This window comes from Mastacembelus armatus, chromosome 1, assembly GCF_900324485.2.
Source record: "Mastacembelus armatus chromosome 1, fMasArm1.2, whole genome shotgun sequence".
Lineage (NCBI taxonomy): Eukaryota > Metazoa > Chordata > Actinopteri > Synbranchiformes > Mastacembelidae > Mastacembelus > Mastacembelus armatus.
Window position 1 is genome coordinate 570,908 of NC_046633.1, and position 27,658 is coordinate 598,565.

The 27,658-nt window shown below is 42.4% G+C and overlaps 3 protein-coding genes across 5 annotated transcripts in view; all 3 read right to left on the reverse strand.

Moving 5' to 3' along the window:
- The window catches only part of LOC113128045 (uncharacterized), a 62,612-nt gene extending 49,354 nt beyond the window's left edge, over nucleotides 1-13,258 (reverse strand). Inside the window, exons 1-3 of the mRNA XM_026303088.1 lie at nucleotides 13,244-13,258; nucleotides 13,047-13,098; nucleotides 12,628-12,738 (exon numbers count right to left, since the gene is read on the reverse strand). Of these exons, the coding sequence (XP_026158873.1) occupies nucleotides 12,628-12,738; nucleotides 13,047-13,098; nucleotides 13,244-13,258 (178 nt within the window). The remainder of the gene's footprint in view (nucleotides 1-12,627; nucleotides 12,739-13,046; nucleotides 13,099-13,243) is intronic.
- On the reverse strand, nucleotides 1,812-12,556 carry LOC113127900 (butyrophilin subfamily 2 member A2-like). 3 transcript variants are annotated; one of them, XM_026302803.2, is made up of 5 exons: nucleotides 11,848-12,546; nucleotides 9,173-9,499; nucleotides 2,725-2,799; nucleotides 2,472-2,591; nucleotides 1,812-2,005 (listed from the first exon to the last, which is right to left on the reverse strand). In XM_026302803.2, exons 1-5 carry the CDS (start codon nucleotides 11,900-11,902, stop codon nucleotides 1,899-1,901), a joined length of 684 nt encoding a protein of 227 aa, XP_026158588.1. In that variant the 5' UTR covers nucleotides 11,903-12,546; the 3' UTR covers nucleotides 1,812-1,898. The 3 variants fall into 3 exon arrangements, with proteins under 3 accessions (XP_026158588.1, XP_026158590.1, XP_026158589.1); XM_026302805.2 differs by lacking the exons at nucleotides 1,812-2,005; nucleotides 2,472-2,591; nucleotides 2,725-2,799 and adding exons at nucleotides 7,294-7,903; nucleotides 8,747-8,836; nucleotides 8,984-9,061 and having other exon boundaries at nucleotides 11,848-12,556; XM_026302804.2 differs by lacking the exons at nucleotides 1,812-2,005; nucleotides 2,472-2,591; nucleotides 2,725-2,799 and adding exons at nucleotides 7,294-7,903; nucleotides 8,747-8,836; nucleotides 8,984-9,064 and having other exon boundaries at nucleotides 11,848-12,511.
- A 66-nt stretch (nucleotides 13,259-13,324) lies between the features above and the next one.
- wipf2a (WAS/WASL interacting protein family, member 2a) lies at nucleotides 13,325-27,437 on the reverse strand. The gene is made up of 8 exons (XM_026304024.1): nucleotides 27,007-27,437; nucleotides 22,235-22,379; nucleotides 20,870-21,002; nucleotides 20,349-20,480; nucleotides 18,682-19,362; nucleotides 15,997-16,230; nucleotides 15,627-15,728; nucleotides 13,325-15,441 (listed from the first exon to the last, which is right to left on the reverse strand). The coding sequence occupies exons 2-8, from the start codon at nucleotides 22,295-22,297 to the stop codon at nucleotides 15,398-15,400; spliced, it is 1,389 nt and encodes a 462-aa protein (XP_026159809.1). The 5' UTR covers nucleotides 22,298-22,379; nucleotides 27,007-27,437; the 3' UTR covers nucleotides 13,325-15,397.
- Between the last annotated feature and the right edge of the window lie 221 nt (nucleotides 27,438-27,658).

Genomic DNA, 27,658 nt, shown 5'->3' on the forward strand with positions numbered 1-27,658 from the left:
CAGTTTGTTGTTTCATTTTTAAACCCTGCAGTTTGTTTGTATAGGTCCTGTGTTCAACATGTTTTCAACAAGAATGTGGATGTGAAACAGTTTGACCACAAACTTCATGTCAGTTTTTTATGGTGGAAATGTTTTGACCTGTATTCTCACAGATAAAACACACACTATAGAGGAACAGAGGAACGAGCAAACATATTGTTTCTGTGCAACTGTTATGCTTGTAACTTGAATAAGTAATACATTCAGAGTTATTTAACATTAAGGAGTAGTTACATTTATTTTACATTACGTTCCGTTACATTTATAAGTTACATCTGGCCCTTTGTGGACAGCCATTATGCTGATGTGGCCCTCGGTGAAAATGAGTTTGACACCCCTGACATAAGACCTCTCTACATTTCTTTCTATAGAGGTTCGTCCACCTGCCTCCCTCAGTGTTGGCAGCCAACATGAAGTCCTGCTGCCCCCTTGTGACTTCCTAAAGTTACAGCACCATTAAACTTTCTCTCTGCCAATGTCCAGCTCATATTTCACACAACCAGACCTGGCAACTCACAAGGTACCTATTCCATTGTTATGAGGACCACAGGAACTTGAATGAAACTTTAATAGACTTAAATATATATATAGATATATATATATATTATATAGAACCCAAGCACTGACACATTACATTCAGCAGTCAACACTGTATGTTTCATGTTTGCTGCTGCTGGTGGGCTCACATTCAGAAATGACTGTTCACAGCTGGAGTCCCTGAATTGGAAGGTGATGCTTAAACACTGACACATATAGAGGAAGGGTAAACAGTGACCTTTGACCCCTGAGTGTAACACAGATCACAGGATGCTGTGATTGGTCAGTCCATTTTCACTGAAACTGAAGAAACACTTTCTCATTTGGTTTGGAAAATGGTGATGGACCTGTACCAGTTAAGGCACTAAGGACTTCCTCTTCAGGTAGGAGGACTGAGCAACCTCATTCTCTTCCCATGTCACTGCATCAAAATAATGACTGAGACTGGGACATGAAGGGACAACAGAGTTTATTGTATATAACAAGCACATTGAAGAACAGAAAGAAGAAAAACCCAAAGTTAAATAAAACTTGTTTCAGAAAACAAGGTGAAAATAAATAGATGAAGCAGCTGGAAACAAATTGAAAGTGCTTTAAGGAACAGAAGCTGAATATTCAAATCAGTTTCAACACTTGGTCTTGGAATCTGGTGTTAAAGACACTGACAGTTAAACAACATGAGTCTCAACATTACACCACAAATATTTCAAAGCTACAGTCAAATTCAACACCTGAACAGATTTTTCTCTTTGGTTCATGTTGTGACTTGTAGTGTTTCCTGATAATGCTTCAGCCTCATACTACATTTGTCTTGTGCAAATTTCTTTTAGGTTGTAAGAGTTGCTAATTCTCAAGAAGACAAGAACCAACTGGAGAAATGGGTGGACTCATCTTGAAAAGACCCCAAATGTCATGACCCCTTCAGGTCCTGCAGGTGGCTTCCTGACACAGATCCAACCAGCCAGTGGAGTGAGAATAAAACCAGGGAAATGTGCTGATATTTGCTCGTCCCAGTTAAAAGACGTACAAGCTGCAGTGGAGAAATAGAAGAGTCTGGTTCTGGGTCTTATGAGTCTGAAAACTGTTTAACAGGCTGAAAGTGCAATAAATAAATACAAAATAATTACATAAATACATTTATCCTTCATAAAATTCTTGATGAAATCCACCTGACAAAGACCTGATGTCATCGGTTCATTAAAATACAGTCCAGCTTTTTTTTTTTTGGTCCAGTAAAGTCTTTGGCATCTCTAACATCTGGTTTTATTCTCACTCCTCCACCTCGACTCCTCCCAGGGTGTTTCCTGCAGGACTCTCCAGGTTCACTCCAGCTCAGGTGCTTCCCTGTTCAGTTCCATCATTTCATGTTCTTCTTCCACTGGCTCTGCTCTTTGGTCCTCTCTTCCTCTGAGCTGATTCCAGAAATGCTCTGCAAGAAGAAGAACAGGCTAAAGATGAGTGTTAACTCAGGGTCGAGTCCAGTCCAAAGGGAAACCAAACAAATCTGATGGATGTGTTTTCTCTAAACTTTGCTGTTGTATTGTGAAATATTGGAGCAGTGATTTAAATAAGACAGTTTCAAAGGGACGTTTATGAAACAGTTCAGGCACCTGAGACATGACCAGGAGAGACTACTTTAGGCTTAAATTGGATTTATTCAGCTGCTTCATGTTTCACTTGCACTTGTGTGTTTTATTGTTATTTTAATAACTAACATCTGGCCTGGGGAGAACATTTATAAGTGTTGGGGCCAACACTGGGGGCCAACACTGGGGGCCAACACTGGGGCCAACGATATTAATTAATGTTCACTGACCCTGAAATAAAAAAGTAAACACTGGAGTAAATGTACTGAGTCACGCTTGATCACTGAAAGGCAGAAGTCTGTTACTTACGGATCTGTTTATGTTTCAGGATGATGAAGGTGATGATGATGATGATGATGATGCCAAGGACAGCACCAACACCAATGAGACCATAACATCCTCTGGCTGAGAAATGAACCTTTTCATCCTCTGAGAAAACATCAAACATCAGAAAATGTTGGGAAGAAGGTCAAACTCACAGTAACGTGACTGTTGACTCTCAGACTCTTACAGTCCGACCAAAGTTTGTCAAAGACACAACATTAATTCAAAACATATTTACCAGGCTGGTTTTCCACTGGAGGTGTTGTCGTACTGTTGTTATCATCCTCTATCCTGTCTGGTGCCTCAGGTTTTACTGTGATCAGATACAAATCTGTTTAAGTATTTTTTCAATGTTTAGGAACCAAGTTATTAATAACCTGACATTTTATTTTCCTATTTTTGATGAACTAAAATGCCCAAATCCTGTACAGTAATAATTCAGCACACTCACCAACTGTGAGGTTGAAAGTGCAGCCAGCCTTCAGTTTGGGGATAAAGCATTTGTATGGTCCACTGTCAGACAGCTGTACCCGGGACAGGTTCAGTCTAATGAGTCCACTGGTCAGGTGCTCCTGGATGAGACTCGTCCTGTTTCTGTACCCCATCATCTGTGTCGGAATCCTGTCCCCAAATGGATACACGTAGACCTCCTCGTCGTGGTCAGCTGTCCTAAAATCCAGTGCGTATGTTGATAAGTTGACTGGGGGATCCAGACGACACTCAAAAGTAACTGTGCCACCTTCTTTGGCTTCCAGTGAAGGGCAATCGACACCAACCTGCCCTGTAGAAAACAAACCATTTATCCTGGAGTTGATTATGTTTGTTTTGATTTATTAACATCTTAAAATGTCCTGTGCAGTAATAATTCAGCACCAACTCACCAACAACCTCAGTGTTGGTGAGTGTCTATTCAGATGGTTTAAACACCTTTAAGAGACAAGAACCTTCCAAACATTTAATAAACATCTCTACAACTGTTCTTCTCATCTAAACGTGCAGCTCCACCTCTTTTCACTCTGCTCCAGTTTTAGTCCTTTCACCTGTCCACAAAATAAAAGTCCTTCTGTCATGTGACAAGATTTGCTCCCACATGTACTGTGATGTGTTCATTGTTATCCAGCTGCTGTCTGGGCATTTTAATAGCCCTGTTCCTATACACACGCACACAATGGAAGCAAACATGATCCACTTTAATCTAACAGCAGAGTAATGTGAGGTTGTCTCTGTCACCTGAGGAGATTAGATATGAAATTAGTTGTACATGTTAGTAGATCTGAGCTAATTGTGTTTGGATTGAAAGTAAAGTTTTCATGTTGTTCTGAGCTGCAGAGAGAAATAAGTCGAGTCAAGATGTCGAACAAGAATCCTGACACTAACATTTACTGTCATTATGAAATAATCAGGAAATAAAAGCTTCAGATGTTGGTTTAGGACGACAACAGTCCAAAACCCAAAGATCCTGAATCAACAAAAACATGAACCTTCTTCTTGGAAAAGAGACTTTAGGTCAATAATCAAAATAAATCACAGTTTATGTTGTTAATCTAAACTAATTGTTGGAGTTTTGCAGCTGCTCAACAAAAACAACAAAGTTAGACACTAAAGCTCAAACTCTGCCTCAACACTGAAGCTGACAGGCTCTAACAACTGCAACATTTCATTGATTCTCAAGCTGAAAACAAACGTTAAAAACAGAGTTTAAAGTTTTCAAAAGGTTTAAAGTTTAACGAGGTGAAAAACAGACACATGTCAGACATTAACGCCACAATAACGGTGAGAACTCATGTTTTAGTCAGACTACGTTAGCGACGCAACGTTAAAGACCCGGAACTTACCGGCGGCGACCTGGAGCATTAACGTCAACAGTAACATTAGCATCGTCTCTGACATCGTCCCCTTCATGTTATATCAAAGAAAAACAGACGGTATAATAACAGTGACTGCAGATAAACGCGTTTTTAAAAGGAAGTGAAGAGCTGAATGGCCGACGAGGACACGAACTTTTGAACAGATATTTTTCGCGGAAAAACGCGCAGCCAATCACAGCGCATACTGGCGGAAGTGACGCATGCTCTCCAGCTCCAGATCTGCTGCTGCAGTTTCCCAAGGTTAAAACTCACTGCGAGTCTCATGGCGCATGACGTCTTTTTGGCGGGAATGACACCTCACGTTATTTCACATCGCTGCCACTAGTGGGCACTACTGTAACTCTTCTTCTTCTTCTCCTCTGGGCTGCTCCCTTCAGGGGTCACCACAGCCAATCATCTGCCTCCATTTAACCCTGTCCTCTGTATCCTCCTCACCCACACCAACTATCCTCATGTCCTCCTTCACTACATCCAAGAACCTCCTCTTTGGTCTTCCTCCAGGCCTCCTTCCTGGCAGCTCTAACCTCAGCAGCCTTTTACCAAGCTGTGATAGTGGGCACTGCTGTAAATGCATCACTGCAAAATCCAAAACGTACTTATGGTATAAACTAAAGAAACGGAAACTAAAACATGTTGGAAAACATATATAAGGTTAAAACAACAACATGAGCAAAACAAACAAACTACTGTGGAGGATTTCTCACTGCTTGGTTCAGTCTTTACAATTTATCGTCTTTGCAATTCCAAACTGTGATGTGTTTTTCCTTTTTCCAACACAACTTTATTTATGGGATGTCTTTAAACCCACTGTAGGCTGTGATATGTTCACTGACATTACATAATCCCTCCACATCCCTTATGTTACACTAATTCCTGCAAGTCTTCTCTCTCTGAACGTTATAACTTTCTGAAGATAAACATGGGATCACTGGCAGCACAGATGTTAAACTGCTGATGTTAACATGAACATTAGTGAATAAGGTCAAATAAAGTCGGCGGCGACCTGGAGCATTAACGTCACCAACAGTGACATTAGCAGACCACGTGATCCGCACGAGGAAGCCCGGTCTTTGTTTCGGAAGTGCAGACTTCAAACTCAGTGGTAGTGATGGGAAGTTCGGCTCTTTTGGCTCAGCTCCCACAGAAGAGCCGGTGTCGTGCAAATTAGTTATCCCCGACAAGAATTGTATCCCCTGCCGCGGGAGCGCGCATGCATTCAGAGTGAAGGTGGACCTGGGTCATTAGGCTTGAATTTTAGCTAAGCTAACGAAAAAACAGTAACACTTGGATTCTTTAGTCATCGTATTGAATATAGTTCTTTTTCTGCACGATGTTTTCTAATGTGTCTTTTAATTTGTTTATCTTCCTGTCGAAACTTCTTCCAGCCATTGTCAGCGTCATGTCAGGCTGTAGCCTATTTTACGAGTTTGTCGAGCTTCTCCGATGCTCTGAGATTGTGAGGTCCCTGTTTGGAAGCTACATTCAAACACGTTGTGATCTGATCTTTCTTTCAATACAATATACTGAATCAAACAGCCTGCACGTTAAACAGCTACAATAAAATCGAGTTCGACAGGAAGTGTAAACAAGCCTACAATAAACACATCACATTGTCAACAACAATTGTTTGTATAACCGATTTTTAAATGCAAAATAAATTGAGGTCTAGTTTTGGATACTGTTATGAATGACTCTGAATGGTCACAACCATCATATTATTGCATAATATGACGTTACAGGGGGATACACATTATTTCAGATGCAGTTTCCCACCTGAAATAAATTGTATCCCCCCTCCATGATGCCAAATGTCAAATGATACTCAAACATCCTGAATGTTATTCTTTACACATTCCTGATCATGCTTCATAATACTGGAGACTTTGGACAGTCAAACTACAGTCGGCACTAAATAAGAAACAGGACATTAAAGTGTAAATACAAATGTACCTGGTGCAGCAGCTTCTCCCAGCAGACCACATGCTGCAGCTTCTTCACTCTCCCTTCACTCACTGTCTGATCTGCTGCTGCAGTTTCGCGGGGTTAAAACTCCCGACGAGTCTCATTGGATGATACAGACGCATGACGTTCTTATGGCGGGAATGACACCTCCGCTCACAAAATAGTGCTCACGTTATTTCACATCGCTGCCACTAGTGGGCACTACTGTAACTCTTCTTCTTCTTCTCCTCTGGGCTGCTCCCTTCAGGGGTCACCACAGCCAATCATCTGCCTCCATTTAACCCTGTCCTCTGTATCCTCCTCACCCACACCAACTATCCTCATGTCCTCCTTCACTACATCCAAGAACCTCCTCTTTGGTCTTGCTCTAGGCCTCCTTCCTGGCAGCTCTAACCTCAGCAGCCTTTTACCAAGCTGTGATAGCGGGCACTGCTGTAAATGCATCACTGCAAAATCCAAAACGTACTTATGGTATAAACTAAAGAAACGGAAACTAAAACATGTTGGAAAACATATATAAGGTTAAAACAACAACATGAGCAAAACAAACAAACTACTGTGGAGGATTTCTCACTGCTTGGTTCAGTCTTTACAATTTATCCTCTTTGCAATTCCAAACTGTGATGTGTTTTTCCTTTTTCCAACACAACTTTATTTATGGGATGTCTTTAAACCCACTGTAGGCTGTGATATGTTCACTGACATTACGTAATCCCTCCACATCCTTTATGTTACACTAATTCCTGCAAGTCTTCTCTTCTCTGAACGTTATAACTTTCTGAAGATAAACATGGGATCACTGGCAGCACAGATGTTAAACTGCTGATGTTAACATGAACATTAGTGAATAAGGTCAAATAAAGTCCCATTGTTTAGTCTTTATAATCAGTGCATACATAATATATAGACTATTGTACTGCAGATGTATGGTTGCAAAAACCCTTGGGTGATCAATAATGAGGAGAGTGGCAGACAGATTGTCTTTTTCAGATTTATTTCTTGCAAGAAAGGAGCAAAGCAGAATAAAACAATCAGTAACATCCCCGGCTGCTCAGTTCCTACTGGGCTGAGACCACTACTTATACAGACATACAAAGTAAATGCAAATAGCTCATATATTCAGATAATTAAGTCTTTACTTCCCAATTCTACTACAAAGTCATTCCCTAATAAGGATGCATTCCAAAACTCTAGATTCACAGTGGAAACTGGTTCCCGAACAGAATCAGAATCATACATGTCAGACTTAGGAACCTCAGTGTGTGTGAGATTGATGCCCACATACTGAGCCGAAAAGTTAAACACTTGCACAAGCATGTACTTTACAATAGGGATCACAATGCAAGTGAGAAGGTACAATGATCAAAGTCCTTGCAGCTACTCCTATAGCTCTTAATTTACCAAACCAATTCATAGACGTTATCCAAGACCAAACATCATGTTTGAGCCTCCCCCACCACTTCACCCCCTGCAGGAGATTTTCTGACACGTTTTCTGCAGCATCTTCTGGGGCTTCATCCTCTTTCTTAAAAACCAATTTCCCTGAGTTTCTGGTCCCCTCTTATCCTCCGATCTTCCTCCAGATCTCTGTGGAAACAGCAACAGTTTGTGAGCCACCTGATTCAAACTATTTAAGAAAGCTGGTGTAATAAAGGGAAACACAGCCAGACAATACAGTGGATTTTATAATGTCCATATTAACGATAGATTCTGATATAAATGTTGATGAATTAAAGCAAATGGAAGCAAAATGAACAAACTGATGTTCAGTGTAAAGAGCTCTGTGCTGCATTAGTGTGTATTACATGATACCAAACTATCTGCTTTAATAAAAACCTCATTGTTTTCAAGTCTTAGGAAGTTTAAGTCGCATCAACCCTCTGGGGTCTGAGGGGGTTTTCGGGGCCTGGACAAATTTTGACATGTCCTGACATTTGTGCTTTTTTCAGTGTCATATTAACCCTCTGGGGCCGCGCGTTTTGACGCATCATTTCCTGATAAGGCCGAAACAAACTTAAATTACTCCGTCACTTCTGATCGTACAGATAAAAGAAGTATATCATTCAAATCTGTAAAGGGTCTAGTTTTAGTGGTATACCATCATAATAACAACAAAACCTTGTGCTTTTTTTAAATAAAGAAAGCCGACAGGGTGCGCTCTCGGACTTTTCTGTCTCTGCCATTTCTCTTCACAGACGCGTAAATAAAACAACCAGAATCTCAGCGAATACTTGCCTCATAAAAATAAGAATTATATGGCTAAAAAGCTTGAAATGTTTTCTTTTGAGTGAAACAATTCAAGTCAAAAACAAATCATCACTTTTGATTTAATCCGTATGAACGTAAGGAGAAGTCCGTTTTTTCCTGTCACCTCATTTAGGAAATGATGCGTCAAAACGCTCCGGTGCGTTAAGCAGTTTGATACTCAACTCTTTCTGCGTTTCACCAGGACAAGAATAAGACCAGCAAGGACAATGGCACCGAGGATCCCACCAACTATGGCCCCAACATGGTTCTCATCTGGAGGAACATGAGAAAGAGCTAATTGAGAAGAAGGTCAAACTTAATGTGGTTATTTATTCTGATATTCTGCTACAGTCTGACTGTCTGGGATAATGTTTATCAAAGACACCACAGTTTTCATAAGAAGAATTCAAAGATCTTCACCAGGTTTCTTTGGTTTTGTCTCTGTGGTTGTGTTGTCATCCTGGGTATTTATCCGGTTCTGTTCTGGATCTTTTTTCTCTGCTTTAAATGAGATACAAACATAAGGTTTGTTTTTGTCTTTATTATGTAAATCATGATTTATTAACATCTAAAAATGTCCTGTACAGTAATAATTCAGCACCAACTCACCAACACTGAGGTCAAAGGTACAGTGGGCCTTCAGTTGTGGGATACGGATCTTGTAGAGTCCACTGTCAGACAGCTGCACTGGGGAGATCTGCAGTCTCACGATTCCTCTTTTCAGATCTTCATCACTGAGACTTATCCTGCTGCTGCTCTGATCAGGATCAACCTCTCCAGATCGATGGACGAGGAGCACCTCATAGGGGTCGACTTTACTGAACTCCACTGTCTTAGTCTTCAAGTTGACTGGAGGATCCACATGACACTCAATAACAGCCCTGTCACCTGCTGCAGCCTTGATCAGTGGAGTCGGGCAAACGAGCCGATACTGTCCTGTGGAAACAATCGATCCATTCAGATGGTTTAAAAGACAAGAACCTTCCAGACATTTAATAAACGTCTCTACAACTGTTCTTCTCATCTAAACGTGCAGCTCCACCTCTTTTCACTCTGCTCCAGTTTTAGTCCTTTCACCTGTCCACAAAATAAAAGTCCTTCTGTCATGTGACAAGATTTGCTACACTGAGCACATCCACATCTGTTCTCACCAAACACTTTCACATGTACTGTGATGTGTCCATTGTTATCCTGCTGCTGTCTGGGCATTTTAATAGCCCTGTTCGTTCACTCGTTCACTCGTTCACTCACTCACACTCACACACACACACACACACACTTTAATCTAACAGCAGAGTAATGTGAGGTTGTCTCTGTCACCTGAGGAGATTAGATATGAAATTAGTTGTACCTGTTAGTAGGGCTGGGCGATACAGCAAAAAAAAATTATCACGATATAATGATTCATATCATTCGGTACATTCGGTATCGATAATTACATCATTTTATTTAAATTTTTTTATATTTAACAATCATTTATAAATGAAGTAGAAAAAAATGTTTGAATTTAACCACTTTATTTTAATTTACCAACATTTCTAAGGCACATAGTTTTAATAGTCAAAACAAAAAAATTTAAACAAAAATATCTCGTCTCTTATGTCTTATAATAAAATAAAAATAAGTGTTAGAGACTTAATAAATAAAATGTTACAAAGTGTGTGCAATGGTAAAGTGTAAACACTGAACAATCAAAGCAAACGTTGAGGTAGATCAACATCTGTAAAATGTCAATAATAACGATACACAATAAATTCACCCGTGTGGTCTTCGTGAAAATATGCGGTTTCCAAGCATTTACTCTTTAGATTCCAGTTGTCGTCAATGAAATGTACACTTAAGCTAATGTACGGGTCACACGTACGGCTTGTCCAGATGTCTGCGGTCGTTGCAAAATATGAGACGGTGGACAGCTCGCTCTCCACTGCTTTTCTACACTCCAAATAAAGTGCTGATATTTTAGTCTGTGTAAAATACTTGCAGCCCGGGACAACATAGTGGGGATCAACCACATTAAGAAGTCTTTTGAAGCCTGACTTTTCTACCACGCTAAGTGGTAGCATTTCTTTGGCAATGTAGTACACGATCGCTTGGGTTATATCATTGTATCGCTTGGAGGATTTTTCATAAGGCATTGTTGCCGAGTACCTCTCCATCGTTGACTGCTTGTGGGCTGTTTTTTGTTCCGAGGTGGAGGGACGACATGCTTCAAATTCCAAAGGATGGAAGTGGTTGAGATGATGAAACAAATTACTTGTTTCCATACTTGGCCGGGACGGTTTTTTTGCAAAGCTTACACACAACATTGTTCTGGTGTTGGTCGGAAGAAAAGAAACCAAAAAACTGCCACCCTGGCGAGCTGATACGTCCTTTTTTATTCACAATCTCCTCACTGCTGCTAGGCACGGCACTCATTTTCGCGTGTGTTGTTCTGCCCTGAGGGGGCAACCCAAAACGAGAGCAATGCAGCGTGGCTGCTTAAGCTTATTGGCTGTTTGCTTGTCACTCATAGCACGCTCATTCATCGGAACATCTGATAGGCTGTTGAGATTCAGCCAAGGAGCGCGCTCAGCCAGCCGCATTTTTGTAAAATTATAGCGCTTCATACCGAACTTTTTTTTTATCGTTATCGACAATGGTGTACCGTCAATAAATATTGATACCGTTTTATCGCCCAGCACTACCTGTTAGTAGATCTGAGCTAATTGTGTTTGGATTGAAAGTAAAGTTTTCATGTTGTTCTGAGCTGCAGAGAGAAATAAGTCGAGTCAAGATGTCGAACAAGAATCCTGACACTAACATTTACTGTCATTATCAAATAATCAGGAAATTAGTTCATGAATTAGAGAAAGACAAAGTAGTAAAAGCTTCAGATGTTGGTTTAGGACGACAACAGTCCAAAACCCAAAGATCCTGAATCAACAAAAACATGAACCTTCTTCTTGGAAAAGAGACTTTAGGTCAATAATCAAAATAAATCACAGTCTATGTTGTTAATCTAAACTAATTGTTGGAGTTTTGCAGCTGCTCAACAAAAACAAAGTTAGAAACTAAAGCTCAAACTCTGCCTCAACACTGGAGCTGACAGGCTCTAACAACTGCAACATTTCATTGATTCTCAAGCTGAAAACAAACGTTAAAAACCGAGTTTAAAGTTTTCAAAAGGTTTAAAGTTTAACGAGGTGAAAAACAGACATGTCAGACATTAACACCACAATAACGGTGAGAACTCATGTTTTAGTCAGACTACGTTAGCGACGCAACGTTAAAGACCCGGAACTTACCGGCGGCGACCTGGAGCATTAACACCAACAGTAACATTAGCAGCGTCTCTGACATCGTCCCCTTCACGCACGTTATATCAAAGAAAAACAGACAGTAAACTTGTGACACCAGCCGCTACGTCGAAACATCGAAACGTTTCTCCACTTCAACAACCTGCAACAGGTTTTCGACTCATCCAGACCACGTGATCCGCACGAGGAAGCCCGGTCTTTGTTTCGGAAGTGCAGACTTCAAACGCAGTGGGGTCTTTTGCCTGGTGTTGATAAACGAGTCACACGTGTTGTTCGACGCTTTTCCCAACGTTTTAGTCATTTTTTGTTACAGAAAGATAAAATGGGCGGGGTCACATTCATCTACGTGCGATACGTAAAGTCCAGCACAGAAACCAACAGGAAGCTGAGACGTGTGGTTTCTCTGTGAACTTCACGTTTTTGAACGACCAGGACGTGGATTATCAGTATCAGTTGTTCTATCGGGTCCAAATACGCCCTGGGACTATTTTCCTACGAGGTCACGACAGAAACTGCGACACAACCAAAGGATAAAAGCAGCTACTGCACATTTGACTGTGCAGGCACCAAGCATGTTAATAATTCTTCTATCAAATGATCCGTCCCTTCTCTACATCAAACATTTCTACTGAGAACGTCCATCTAGTTCCCTAACAAACACATCAACCTCATGAACAGCACTGAGCTACAGGGCTCAGTCAAACTACAGTCAAACTACAGTCAGCACTAAATAAGAAACAGGAAATTAATGTGTAAATACAAATGTACCTGGTACAGCAGCTTCTCCCAGCAGACCACATGTCGCATCTTCTTCACTCTCCCTCCACTCACTGTCTGATCTGCTGCTGCAGTTTCGCGGGGTTAAAACTCCCGACGAGTCTCATTGGATAACACGGACGCATGACGTTCTTATGGCGGGAATGACACCTCCGCTCACAAAATAGTGCTCACGTTATTTCACATCGCTGCCACTAGTGGGCACTACTGTAACTCTTCTTCTTCTCCTCTGGGCTGCTCCCTTCAGGGGTCTCCACAGCCAATCATCTGCCTCCATTTAACCCTATCCTCTGTATCCTCCTCACCCACACCAACTATCCTCATGTCCTCCTTCACTACATCCAAGAACCTCCTCTTTGGTCTTCCTCTAGGCCTCCTTCCTGGCAGCTCTAACCTCAGCATCCTTTTACCAATGGTGATAGTGGGGACTGCTGTAAATGCATCCTCCAACCAGAACTCCACCTGATGATGGGATGAAGGTTAAATTGATCAGCAACATATTAACACATCAATAGGAACTATTATTTAGAGATAGTACCGGTTAAGTTACAAGTTCACAGGTCAGGTAAGATGTTTAATGCTGAAGCTTTTTGTGTTTTGTGCCGACGCCACTTTCCCCCATCGCTGCAAGTGAAACAGACACAATAAGAAAAGAAACTGGACAGAAATAAAAACCAGTAAGACTGTGCATGATGTACCCTTTTCCCCAACAGGAATATATTTATTTGAAATCATTCCAAATGATAAAAACATGGCTGATTAACATGAAATGACCACAGGGTTTTTGCTCTTTGACAGACAGGGTGAGAACATGAGGAGACAAACGTGGCGTGTCACCTGTGTGTTAAGGTGAGTGTGCGGTGTAGTTTCATTTGTTTGTGTCGTTGCCGTCATCCACCTCAGAAAAGGCTTCTGTACTTTCCTGCCAGGCTGATTTTTAAAAACAGGATCTCCAGAATGTTGGCAGAACCTCATTCACCCCCACAGCCAAACATCCAGAGAAGGGCAACAGAGTCCGTCTGTCAGATAAAAGCTCGTTGACTGGAACGTTGTTATAACTCTTAATCATTTCTCTGTCCTATATTACAAGCTTTTTACAACATAAAAATAGATCAATAACTATGATTATCATATTCTTTAATGTAAATATACAAAATTTATTGCATTTTCAAATATACTTGTTTTTATTTACTTTGTTGTCGTCATCTTAACCCTAAAAAAAACAAACAAACATAAAAAGCACTGGTACCGATGAGGATGACAACAGATTTCTGTTAAGGCAAAGACCAGCAGGAGGCGCTGCATCACTGAGAATGAAGAGTGACCTGAACAACCATTTGTTTTTGTTCATTTCGCCTGCATGTCTTCTACATTTGATTATGTAATTAGTCAAGCTTAATGGTTCGTAAAAAAGAAAAGCGCAGTAAAGAACGTCCATCAGCTTAAACTGTTCTCTGGCACTTGTGTGTTTCTTTTTTTTTGGTTAGCTGCTACCAACTACAATCTCTACTAACTGCTCCTTGCATAGCAATTTAACAACCTATCATCTTTCTCCGACCGTACAGTCAGACTTTAAAGGGCCAACAGCAGCAACAGTAAATTCCAGATTCTGAATTGAGCTGAGCTTTTTTAGAGGATTTCTGCCTTAAACTGACAAATGATCCCTTATAAACGCCTCCAAAACTTTGCACACGTGCAGCTAAAACACAGACATCTAAACTTGGTCTGGTAAACAAATAATGTAGTGTTGGCCTCTGCTGCAGCTGACCTACAAACCACAGTGTGTGTGGACAAACATGCTGGCTCTGTGAACTACAATATGTCCAACAAATCAGGGACAAACCCTCTTAGTGTTTTGTGTAACATCAACGTCATTTTGATGTCTGAAGTGCATAAATGAGAGTCCTGCACAGTGTCTTGGTTTAGCGGTTAAGCTGGCGTGCAAACATCGCCTGGAGATGGAAATATAAAGATCCCCCAAAAGGAAAGTTAGGAAAGAAAGAAGCAGGAAATAGTCCCAAATGTAAAAATGAACAACCAGGCTTCTGTCATTACTTGGCAACCTTTCCAGTTATTTGCAATTTGTCCATAATCAAATGTGGTTTATATCTCTCTGCACTTCAGTGGACTCCACCTGGTTTTGGCACATTGAGATAGAGAACTGATTCAAATGCACCCTCACCTGGCACTGCTGGAATGGCTATTTAAGACAAAACTACCTAAAAAAAAAAACACCACTAAGGCCCACATTCATGGCATGAACAGTTCTGTGGGAAGACTGATCTGCTAAAAACATAAGTTCAAAGAACGTTTCCATTCGTAGTGTTGAATGTTCTTTCCCCCCAAAAACACCAAAAATAATAAAATAAAATAAAAGATGTTACTGAGATCTAAGAAAATCACCATTACTGTAATTATTATCCTTGAATATGCATAAGAGAAGATGGAATGCACAGACTTGGAAGTGTTTGGAGTTTGGTCCTGATACGTCGAGGAGAAGCCTCCACGTCCAGTCAGCAGAGAAGTCGAGCTGGTCACAGTCAGTAAGGTCGAGTCTGTTTCTCGAGTGGTTTTTGTTCTCTCGTGGTGGTGGTCTAGTGTTGACTCTGCACTGTGTTTCTAGCTGGTGCTTTAGTGTTAGTGTGGATCTGCGTGTGTGTGTGTGTGTGTTGTAGTGTGTTCTGTGATTCGAGTGCTTCGTCACCACTCCCTCCTGACCGCCCACGACTGACAAGAGTTCAAGTCCTGAGCTGGTGCCTGTTCACCTCCCCACCGGCGGTGCAGGAGGAGCTCCTCTGATCATGCCTGGGGAAGGAGGAGGAGATACAGAGGTTACTCTTGAAAACACTCTGGTATAAAACTGGTATCTACAACAGGTGAGTAGAGAAACTTGGACAATGGCCTTTTCCCTGCCAAGTATGTAGGTTAACAGGTGTCTAATAGTTTTTATGTGAAACCAGTGGGGCTTAAGGGGAGCGACTGGACCACACCTTTATTGTTTTTGCTGGGGTAGACCTTGTTGAAATGTTTGTACTCCTCTGGAGGTGGAAGGTCTTCAATGGGGTGGAAGTTAAACTTAGACTCAAAATCATCTGAGGGAAGAAACAAAACACAACATGTTTACATTCAAGAGACCTGCTGTGTTGCTCAGTTGCATTAATAAAAACACATGAAGTTCATAGGATTTTCAGAAGCATGTTGGTATTTGCAAATCGAATCAGATCAGAGCCGACAGCTCAGGAGGGTGTGAAGTGTTCCCTGGGCAGCTTTTAGTTTTGCTCCTGTAAATTAAGTCTGTGGTGCAAAAAGCATAAAAGCATTGAGGATGTGTTAATGGAGAACCTCTTTGACCAAACTCACCCAAGGACTTGGAGGAGGAGAGGGAGGAGTGACCGTTCCGGATGGGCGGGGGCGGTGGAGGGGGTCCGGCCGGGGTGCGGGACGAGGGGATGGAGGAAGAGGAGGGAGGTGGAGGTGGTTTTCCCACTCGGTTGTGGGACTCTGATGTGGTAGAGCTGTTGCCGCGGTATGGGGGCGGGGGAGGAGGGGCTTCCCGGCCACCGTTACGAGACCCAGATTGGGGCGCGTGGGGGGCTGCACAGACGACACACACACAGAGACACACACAAACACAAATGATCAGGATAGCAGGTACATGGTCACTCTCTGAAGGTCAAACCTGCAGTTTGACTAATGAATATTTCATCAATCAGTGTTTAATCAATGTACTTATATTAACCACAGTACCCATAAGGCACCTTTCAGTGTCTGGGCCCACTGTTTATTCCCCTCAGTCACACAATGTAGATTGTAGCGCTAAGATCCCAGTTTAGAGAACCACAGCAGCCTGACGTTAATTTCTGTAACTAAACTAGAAAATCCAAATTTGCTTGTTCTTGAATGCACCATGATGTAGATAGATATGATGATGTTACTTCAAGGGACCATAATGATCCTATTTCTACACAAAGGAAGGAAACCAATTTATAAACTGATAGTATGTTCTAGAAAGTGTGATTATTTTATTTTTAAGACTACTACTAATGATTATTTGCATTATTAAGTTTTCCATCCATACATCATCTACCGCTGATCCTGAAACATCATGGGGGCATTCGGCTGATTGAGTCCAGTCACAATTTCCAAGGGTTCAACATGTGATCAAATTTATTTATTTGACCAAAAGGCAAAAATATTGGACTCTGGTTTCCTCCCACAGTCCAAAAACATGTATGTCAGGTTGATTGGTGACTCTAAATTGCCCATAGGAGTGAGTGTGAGTGTGTGAGGTTGTTTGTCTCTATGTGGCCCTGTGATGGACTGGGGACCTGTCCAGGGTGGACCCCTGCCTTTCACCCAGAGAGAGCTGGGATAGGCTCCAGCTGATCCCTGTGACCCTGGTTAGGACTAAGCAGGTATAGATGATGGATGGATGGATGGATGGATGTTAAAATGGGCAAAGCAGCATACAGTCACCAGAACCAGACAATCTTTAACACTTAAATAATTATTGCCATTTTTAAATTTCAAATTAATCAACTAATCATTTCATCACAAAACACATTCAAAACCACCAGTGTGGTCCTCTAAACACTGCTGAATACTGAGACCTCACCATGTAAAAGGTCAGACCAGTATTTTCTGTCTGAAAGAGAACCAGTTATGGCCTGTAAAATTATTTCCAACTCCAGTAACATGTCACTTTACTCTCTTAGATTCACCAGCAGACAAGAGAACAGGGAATAAGAGAAATGAAAGAAACAGCAGATGTCCTGCGAGCTCATGTAAAAGCAGAGTAAAAGCAGAGACAGTGAACGGTGAAGAGGAAAGCTGGAATATTCCACAGGGTTTAAAGAATGCAGAGAAACCAGGAGGCCTTGTGGCGAATCGCATGTTGGCCAATCACAACACAGAGCTCCAGCTAACAAATGCCTTCCTGTTTCTGTGTCCACTCTGAATTCAAATTATGAAAGTTTCCAGCAAGCTGCAGATCTGCTGTCGACTAACGCACAGACAGTACTTCTGTAAGACAGGGCGTTTTAAATCACGCATGTTCCTTTTTCTTTACATCGACACCCACACAGTGAGGAATCTTCTGGGTTACACAGCAGAACAATACAGAGGCATCTTAAATATGTCATCATCCATACAGCAGCTATGCAACTCAGCCAAAACACACATGCCAACAGACAGGATATCTGTTCCACGTGTTGAAACACTGCAACTTCCCCGACTGTCCATCCAGAGCTATTTCCCAAAACCCAGAAGCAGCTGTAGATACCATAGGAGGCTTAAAACCACAGCATGCTGAGCGTTTGTGCAGATACTCAGCTTGGATGTTATTTCTGGGCCTGTGCTCTAGTTTCTGAATCGACAGTAGGTGTGAGCATGAGCAGGTTCCAGCACAGTTTGCCGCTCCAGGCCTGATGGACTGTACTACAGAGGCTCCGAGACAACAAGTCCAAACCTGCTTTACCTTGTGTATGATCATTCCTCCAGCTGGAGGCCCATGTTTTTATCAGAGGGAGTCATCACTCAGTCACATTCTTGGTGTCAATACAGAGACCCCTTTGACATGATGGGCCAAAGTCAAATTCATTTTTTTAGAAGAGTTTTAAAAAGTCAACAATAGATAATATAAGGAAATGAGGGGTGAGAGTTAGCTGGTTTCAAACCACAGCTCAGCACCATAAAGAAAAAAAATCTAAAATATTATTTTTTAGCTCTGTAACCCTGCGATTAACATTTTCCAGATAACGACCAGACTTATCTCCTGCCCTGTTTACACTGCACTTGCTTCTTGTGCTACAGAAAACGTCAGATCACAATCAGTCGACTCTTTGTTCCTTCAGAGCCTGTAAACAGTGACGGCTGTTCTCAGCATCTGGAGCTGGTTTTTGGAAACACCATGTGAGCCAGGTCAGCGGTGTGGCTCCCTGCTAGGTTTCTAATAGCTTTTGGACAACAATGGAGGTCTACGGCACAGACCCATAAGCTGAACCAGGTTCTGACAGTGGGGTGTGTTTCCAGTGCTGTGGGTTTTACCTGCTCTGCGTCCCGGTGGATCTCTGGCAGGTGGTGGTGGTCTGGGGTTCTGCTGAGAGGATGGAGAAGGTGATGGAGGAGGTGGAGGAGCCTGGCTGCGTCCTTGGCTGCCACCTCCAGATGTATGTTTTTTGTGCAGGGAGTTGTGCCTCTGGGGCAGTTCTGGAGCCCCGCCCCCATCTATGTGGGAGGGCCCGTTGGATACGCCACCCAATGTGTGTGGCCTGTATGGCGGGGGAGGTGGAGGAGCAGAAGAGCCAACTGTTGGAGGTTTGCTGGAAGATGGCGGTGGCTTCACGGAGCTGGTGGAGGTGGGACCTCTGTTGGGCGTTGGTGGAAGGGGCTTCTCTCTGCTCTGAGAAGAAGATGTGGAAGGTGGAGTGGGAGCTTTCTGGTTGGGGGTAGGTGGAGCGTTGCCACGGCCACCTCTGTTGAAGGGTGGAGGGGGCGGAGGGCCGGAGGTGCTGTGCTTCATTCCACTACCTGTGGAGGAGCTGCTGCTGTTGTGGGAGCGGTAGATGTCAGGGAGCGAGGGGCGGTGCGAATGATGGTGCTCCGGTGGAGAGGGCTTGTTGGCTGAGGTGGGCGAGGTGGAGCGGCCTGTGGGGGGGCGAGGGGCCGAGGGCCGGGACCCTGGAGGCCTCAGTGCGGATCTGCCCACTGAACCACCTGCTGGACCATCTAGGTAGAGGACAGAGGTGGGGTTGAGTGCATCACTTTAAGGCACAGGAGCAGACAATATGGTTTAGAGCTGCAACTAATTATTTTCATCATCAATTTAATTATTCTCTTGATTATTTATTAATCAATAAAGTAATAATTGATTAATAATCAATAAAATGCCAGGGAAAAGAACAGGTTCCAGGGTAGATCCTGCCTCCATGACAGCTCTCTACAGGAGAAGTGGTAAATGCTGCACACTGGACTGCATTAGGCTGCACATCTGTGCTAAATAAAGTGGAAACTAATTGATTAACAGTCTGACGACCAGTGGGGGAAGAATTAACTGTGCAGATTGGCCCATTTCACATGAAAGTATCTGATATTATTGATGGATTATTGTGTTCATCACTTTAACGTTGGAGCTGGTAAAGGTGGAGCTGATGTTGCTACTGTGCTCAGCACTTGACCCATACAGATTATATTAATATTTCATATCCATAAAGTCAGACGGTTCTTGCTTTTTATTCATAATTCACATCCCTCTGCTCTTTTATCTCCAGCTCCACATACTTTTCCTCTGAGCTAAGTGGACCAGGAAAATAAATGCTTATTAAGCTGGAAATAACCACGCCGATCCAACTCTTCTCTGCTGATTCATGCACTGTGGATATGGCTGGACTGAACTGTTTATGTCTGTAACCACAAAGTGATCATAGGGGGAACAGGCTGCTGGGACCAGAAACAAAAGTACAAGCTGAGGAGAAAGAAACAGAGAGAGCTTTGGTATTTTATCTCAGTTTAACTACATGAGATGCAGATAATCTGTCTTGGCTTCCAGCTGAATATACTACTCAGAGATTAACTGACTGATGTAGAATAACAGCTCACTTCCTTCAAAGATGGTCAGGCTGATGAGCATCAGGGCAAAATGGTGCCAAAATGATCCAATCAAACACATTAGAAATAAAGAAACGACAACTTTAACATACAGAGACAGTTTTTACCTCCAACTGGGCGTAATTTTGGCACACCTCCTTGGAAAAGGCCTCCCATTCCCATGGGCCCACCACCCCCAAAACCTCCTCCTCCTCCACCACCACTGCCGCTGCCTCCTCCACCGCCTCCTCCTCCAGATTCTGGTGAAAAAAAAGTAGGCAAATGTCAATACAAACACATCATGGAAAACATTTAAATATTCAAATATCTGGAGAGCAGAGCAGTAACATGACCTGGATAAACAAAAAGAACTGCAGTATTTATTCAAATAAACGTCTTCAATCTAGACAAACAGTCTAGATGATCACTAATGTAGTTTTTGATATATTTAAAAAGTCACATTTGACCAGAAAACTAGTTATTTATAAAAGAAAACATGCTGAGAAACCCTGTGTGTTAAAAATAAGTAATTCATGGAGTAACAACTGTGGCCCCAGTGAAGTGATGTGTAACGGTTCTAGCTCTCTGTCACACATCAGATCAGGTTCATATTAGTGTGTACATATAAAGGGAATGTGCCGTGACTCACTCTCTAGGACGGGTGCGCTCCGGTCATTGACCGCCGCCACCTTCTTCAGCCTCGTGCCTTTGCAGATGTCTGACAGCAGCGCCCCCCTGCCTTTAGCCTCGGAGGAGCTCAGTTTGGGAGGAGTCATGTTCGCCTGTGGAAAAAGTTAAATGTCATCACACCTCAGTTTCCTCTGACCCGCTTTGCAGTGGAAAAGTGTGTGGACTTGGTTTGTTTGGGTTCACCTTACACACTACAAAAAAAAAAAAAAAAAAATCCAGGGCTTGTAAACAAAAGTCACATGACCCTGCAGCAGATTATTAACTGGACAGCATCTGGTAACTGGTCATCCTGACAGCTTTGTAGATTTTAACCGGTTTTGACACTTGAAGTTGCACATTTTGCTATAATTATCCTTCACTGCCAGGTAAGAACACAACATGGAACATGATCACCTGCCCAGACTTTGGACTCATTTCCTTATGTTCAGTTTTCCAGGAATAAGGAACTGCACCACAGATATCTTGGAGTAAGTGACTTTTCCCCTAGTTAAATGAACCAAACATACTTTTATAGGTGACTGCACTGCTGAGTGCTTTAGTCTTGTTAAACTCATGTTTAAGAGACCTTTTGTTTTTTGTTTGCTTGAGTGAAATTTGTTCCTAAAAGAGAAAAACCTTTCAGCTTATTGCCTTAACCAGACCCAAACACCAGACCCAAGCTGTTCTTCACATTGAACACAGCTGTAGCTGGACTTTTTAACCTCTTAAGGCTGACGTTGCTGCGGTCCAGCCAGCCTCCTGTGTGTCAGCTGTGTCGTGTTAGTCTCAGTGAATAACAGGCAGCTTTCCTCTGTATGACCTGTGTGCACAGCTCTTTGGAAACTCTTCCAAAAACTATGGAAAGAGCTGGAATTCAAGTGGAACTGCAACCTGGACACCGTGTGGACACAAACCTTCCTCAATGATCAGCAGCTTTCTAGAAAAAAAGAAAATCCAGTGCTCGTCCATTACAGCCCGTCTCTTGTCAAGCTGCTGTTAGGGTGAACTAACTTCCTGATCACTAACTTCCTGTTGACGAATTTGCCTTTAAACCGAGCTACAACTGACGGGACATTGGGATGCACCGGGCGAAATGCATCCTGAGTGTTGTAGGATTTTTCAGTGGGAATAAGACGAGCTTTTACTTTGTTTTCTCCAGTGCGAATGTAAACCTTTTTCAGTGGTACAGAATTATTTTCAGTTGAGTGATGAGCTGTGATTCCTCATCTTCAGTACTGTCTCATCACGTGTCTCAGCTCATGTAAGACTTGCCCCAGTTTGTAATTGACCTCTGAACTGTTTCTGTGACTGACCAATGATGTGCGGGGACAGGCTGGTCACTGACCTGACTGAAGGTGGGAGGCGGCGGGGGTCCTGGGGGAGGAGGGGGAGGGGGAGGAATCGGCATCCTGTCCCTCTGATGGCACCTCTCGGTGTGGGGTGAAGGCCGGTGACTCTACCGTCTCAGCTGGGGCAACACAGACAGACTCCTGAAAAACATCAACGAACACATCTCAGTCATCTTTGTGAACTTATTTCCCAGAGCTCATCTTCAAATCAGCGTCTCTGATCACAGGATCCACATCTGCTGTTTGTCTGGAGCATGTGGTCAGAGATGGATATAAACACGCTTCAGGTTCAGGTTTTACTTAAAACTGTTTGTTTTTGTAACTCCCTTTATTCTTCTTCTTCTATTTTAGCATTAATATGAATTCATTTGGTTTTAGGATTATCTGAGTGTTTCATGTTGTTAAATAACTTAAACCCATATTTAAAAAAATGATTTAGTCAGGATGACAAATGAGCATCATCCAAAAACTAGAACATCCATAACTGTGCAGCTTCAGTGTTTTGCAGCTGCACTTTCAAAGTCCAAGTCTGGTGTAAAAAGTCTTTTACTGGTGAAGCAGCCACATGGGAATTATGCAACATCCATGCACCACTGTGGCCAGCAAACATAGAAAGCTCCTTTCTTGGCTGCAATGAAAACTTCAACTCAAATGTTTTTGGCACCAACTGCTCCATAAAAAAAAAAGAACCAGTTCATGTTAGTTTTAACAAATTCTGATCACTTTATAGGCTTTATGGGAACATGTCTAGGACACGTCTCGTAACACTCTAAACATACATAGTTTGTGCTGTTAGTGAGTGTTAATATCAACTTCACAAAGATGAACCATAAACTCGTCATAAATCTCTGCCAGAGATTTGCATTCTGCCTCTCTGGGTTAGTGTGTCCAGGATGAATCAGAGGATCAAGACCCAGTTTGTGACAAGACTATGGAATGATGGGAAAATGACAGATAAAATGCAGGAGTTCATTAAATTGTTTTAATGCTTAAAAAGGTGAAGAAGCTCACTCCTCCTATTTATAGAAGGAAACCTGTGCTGGTAAAACATAATAACCACCAGGATTTGTTACAGTTGCATGATTTCTCAGCTTACATGCATGCTGCGTTAAAGAGAAAACAAGACGACAGGCTGGACGCCAGCAAGTCTCATTCTGCTCCTTCACAGTGGAAACAAATGGCTGTCCCACTTAGCTTTACAGACATTCTTGGTATAAGCGAGCAGTTGCTGAAGCAGCTCCTGGGATACGTCAGGGTCGTTTGGAGAGAAGCTGAACATGTAAAGAAGGATACGTTTGTGAAGTTCACTGCTTGGCTAGTTAACAGCTATCGGTTATGTCCAACAAATACATATGTATTAGTCGGCAGTCTGAAAATGAATTGTGACACCAAAAGTTAAATCATGAGTTTGCCAAAGACTCCTACCGCTACAACCCAGTTCTCAAAGACTAAACAGTTTAGACACACAACATTTCCGTGTAATATGAAGTAATTCTTCTCAGCTTCACTTGAGTGAAAGTGGTTTTCAGCTCCAACACTCAACAAAAAGCAAACCCTCCACTGAGTTTATATTTACTCACAGCACAAACAACCTACACCCTGTGGGGGACCATGCAGAGCCTACCTATGATTAAACCTATACCTGAAACTGCTCTAAACGTGTCAGCTCCGCAACACAATTACCGGCCGAGGCCATCGGATCTCCCCAAACCAGTTAGCCGTCTGAGCCCATTGTTAGCTCATGCAGGCGGCGCTGGCTCATCACCCCACCCGCACCCTCCGCTGCTCCATTCCTCAGGCTACCTGGCTGAATGTCGGGACAGGTTTTCACTGAGGGGAAACTAAAGGAATCTCACCGAGCGAGCTCTCCGCTCAGCCGGTGACGTGGTTCACACAGAAAGAGACGACGAAGAGTGGGGGGTTAGAAAGAGCCTGGTTTTAATGACTGGGTGCATTAAGCTTGTTGTTATTCCGCTAATGAAATATCTCTTTAATTATCCGACTGCAATTCAAACAAACATCATCATTCTGTTTTAAGTGAAACAGATAAAACGTCTCATTACTTCTATTAGAGCAAAAACAAAACACATACTCCTAGTCTTTCCATGAGCCCAATTTAAGCTGCAATAAGTATTAACTGCTTAATCCATCAACAATCAATTAATCAAAGACAGATCTGATAAATCTAAGTAATTTATTTAGTAGAAATATCTTGAGAGAGCTTGAGAGAGTTTTTTCTGTTTTATATGAAAATAAATTAAATACAGTTACAACATAAAAATAAATGTCTGTTAAGGACTCTGCAAACATCTGGTGGGAGTTTTCCATCACATCTTACAGACTCTACAGACGACTGGCTGAAATTAATGAAGTACTGCAGCTGACACTGATTTCTATATTTGCTATACTTATTCTCTTTTATTCTGAAACCAACTGATTTCCTGCTGACACAAGCACTTTGCAAAACCACTGACAGACTGAACGAAACACAGAATCCAGTCTCTTGATAGAGCGCACTTGGACTCAAGCCCATGCAAGGCGTGTCTTCTGTCGGTTAGCAACTGCAAGATGAGACCGCTCTTCGGTGAACCAATAACAGGTGAGAGAGAGCGGCTGGTGTAGGTGCACGTTTCCTAACGTTTACCTGTGCAGCTGCACGCGGCACATAAGTTTAGCGAGGCGTGTAAACACCTTACCCAATGGTTTTCTGTAACAGCCATGTAAAATGTTGTGCAACAAATCCAGAGAGCACTATTTTCTCACATTTGCCATTAACGTTAACAGAGTGAGCAAAAGAAATGAAAATGAGAACTGACTTCAGTTTGGTCAGAAACTAATGACTATGCTTGTCATTGTTTATTATTCGACATGCAGAACCATTGCTCAGATTCTTGTTTATTTCTGTCTCTAACATTTCAAAAGCCAAAAATATGAAATTGACTAAATGTAGAAATGATTTACTATTAACACAAGTTGTGCTGGTGACAAGATTCATGCCATTTTCTGTGGCCTATGAATGCAGGGATTTTAAAACTGCACCTTGTACAGAATGTGGTAGAAAGACAAAAGATACTGGCTCGACCACATCCAACTTCATGAGGCACCTGAAAAGTCCTGCAGGTAGGTCAGTGGTGCAGAGTCTGTAAGGCTGGATTTTAAAAATGGAGACAAGAGACGTAAGGACAGTTTCAACTATTAGTTCTAAACCTCTGAACACACACTAAGACGCTTCAGCCTGAGCGTGAGACCACACACCTGCTGTTTACTGCCATGTAAAAGTACACAACACCCAGCTGGTGCTGATTCCTGGTCTGCTCGCTCTCGTCGTCTAACGCTGGTATTAAATTGGAAGCAGCCCGATCAGGAATTGTAAACATTAAACAGGTTTGTTTGAGACTTGGGAGGCTCCAACTCAACCAGGAGCAGTGAAATGACAATACTGACACCACACACTTGAGGATTATTTAGACAAAGCCTCAAAACGTTGAGTAGCCAGGCTAAGTTCGCTAACCTGGAGTTAGAATAACATTCATGTCACTGTGGTTTTAATGTCAGGTGTGTTATCTTTGCACAGCTGCTGACCAGGATACCTTAAATTTACCTGCACGCTGTGACTAAGCACACTACTTGTTCATGGTTATTTACTGACCTAAAAAGAGTTAGCGTGCATGATAGCTGTCAAGTGTTGATAACAATGCAGATTACACTGTGTTATACCACAGACATTGAGCTAAAACACACATCTAAAGGTTTCACACTAACAACTACCAACCTTTAGCTTTATTACAGTGGACAACATTAAAAAAGGTATAAATAATCTGGGAATAGTCATCAGGTTTGACACAAAACTGGCAGCCATAAACTTATAAAAACCTGCAGGTCCTGATTATAATTAACCTTTGACCTCTATGATGCCACTAATGCCTTACATTGACCATCAAAGCAGAGCGAGGTCCTAAGTAGGTCATTCATGGCATCCTTTAAGGTGCTCACCCAAACCAGCCATTTAATGGACCAACCACAGAGAAATAAGGCAGGGAGGCAGGTGGGGGCTGTAGTTTGATGATTTTGTGTGTGTGAGCGTTTCTGGGCTTTTTGTAAAACTGACAACCCAACAAGGGCTGGTTTGTATTTTTCATCAAACATCCTCCTTGACCAACCCGTTTAACAGGCCAGCAAACAGGCATTTACTTGTTAATTCAACAATATTCACTTATTGAGACTTTACATTTCTATCTCACAGGAAAATACTGCAGTTTTTATTGTACTACATGTACCTGACAGGTAGTAGTAACTTTACAAATAGTAGAAATTAGAAGAACTTTGACGATATGATGAATTACCCAGCAGGATAAGACATTTTATTAATATATGATAATAATCTAATGACTGAATGAAACATTGAGCCGCAACTGGTCAATTAGTGAATCAATACTCGGGTAAATGCTTTAGTGACTAGATTCTAGTAACGTGGATATATAAGGCATTTTAAATTGGTGTGTGACAAAATGATTGAAAATCAAAATACTTCTATGTTTAGTTTGTTACTTATAATTCGTTTGTACTTCAGTGAACTTCTGAACGCAGTATTTGTACTTTGAGTGTTTTAGCAGTGTAGGACTTGCAGCATAAATCAGACATGTTGACAAAGCTCGGTGCCGCAGGCTCTACCGGGTCGGGCCGTGTAGCTGCTCCAGCCGCTCCCAGGTAAATCCAACACACCTGGCGCTAGCTGAAACTTAGCTGGAGTAAAGTTAGCTTAACTCACCCTGGCTCGAAGAAGAGGAGGATCGGTAGTGTCGTCCTCCAAAACAACATGAATGGAAAGTGCGGCTGTGGCGACGCTTCCTCGGAGCACTTTGACAAAAGAACCGGGGTGGGCGGTGTCGACAGGTCGCGGTGAAAGCTCACAGGTTAGCCGGCTAACGTTAGCTTGGCGGGTCCACCGGAGCTAGCGGCGTTAGCCGTTAGCATCGGGCTGTTTACTTCCAGCTGTCAGTGTCCGGCTGCCCGCAAAACTCTCCCAACAACAGCCCTTTCTGACAACACGGCGTCGAGGAGCCACTTCTAAGACGAGACTTTGCGGCAGTTAGGGAAATGTTTACCCGCACTCCTGACCCGCAAGCACAGCCATACTCCCCGCTGACCCGTTTTATCGGTCCCTTCTCGGAAACACGGAAACGGTTCAACCGATACAAAATGGAGGTAGAGCGGTGCTGCATTCAAGGTGTGTCGTAAATCCAAGCTTCCTACGTGCAAACTCGTTTCGTCACGTAACACATATGTTTTGAGGTGATTTACAGAACTTCTCTCCCCATTTTATTGAATACAGCAGTTCAGGTAGGCATAGATGAATCACTGAAGGTGTCCGCCAGGCTTCAGCTGCAAAATATCATTGAAAGGGACTAAAAACCAACAGA

What these genes read in the sequence shown, in the direction of transcription:
- LOC113127900 (XM_026302803.2), bottom strand. Translation starts at nt 11,902, where the DNA reads ATGTCAGAGACGCTGCTAATGTTACTGTTGGTGTTAATGCTCCAGGTC. An exon ending in TCCAGTGGAAAACCAGCCTG is followed by an intron (nt 2,592 to 2,724) that starts GTAAATATGTTT and finishes ATGTTTTCTCAG; the next exon opens with AGGATGAAAAGGTTCATTTC. An exon ending in CCTGAAACATAAACAGATCC is followed by an intron (nt 2,006 to 2,471) that starts GTAAGTAACAGA and finishes TTCTTCTTGCAG; the next exon opens with AGCATTTCTGGAATCAGCTC.
- wipf2a (XM_026304024.1), bottom strand. Translation starts at nt 22,297, where the DNA reads ATGCCGATTCCTCCCCCTCCCCCTCCTCCCCCAGGACCCCCGCCGCCT. An exon ending in TCCACCGGGACGCAGAGCAG is followed by an intron (nt 16,231 to 18,681) that starts GTAAAACCCACA and finishes TCGTCTGTGCAG; the next exon opens with CCCCCCACGCGCCCCAATCT. An exon ending in CCCCAGCAAAAACAATAAAG is followed by an intron (nt 15,442 to 15,626) that starts GTGTGGTCCAGT and finishes CTCCTTCCCCAG; the next exon opens with GCATGATCAGAGGAGCTCCT.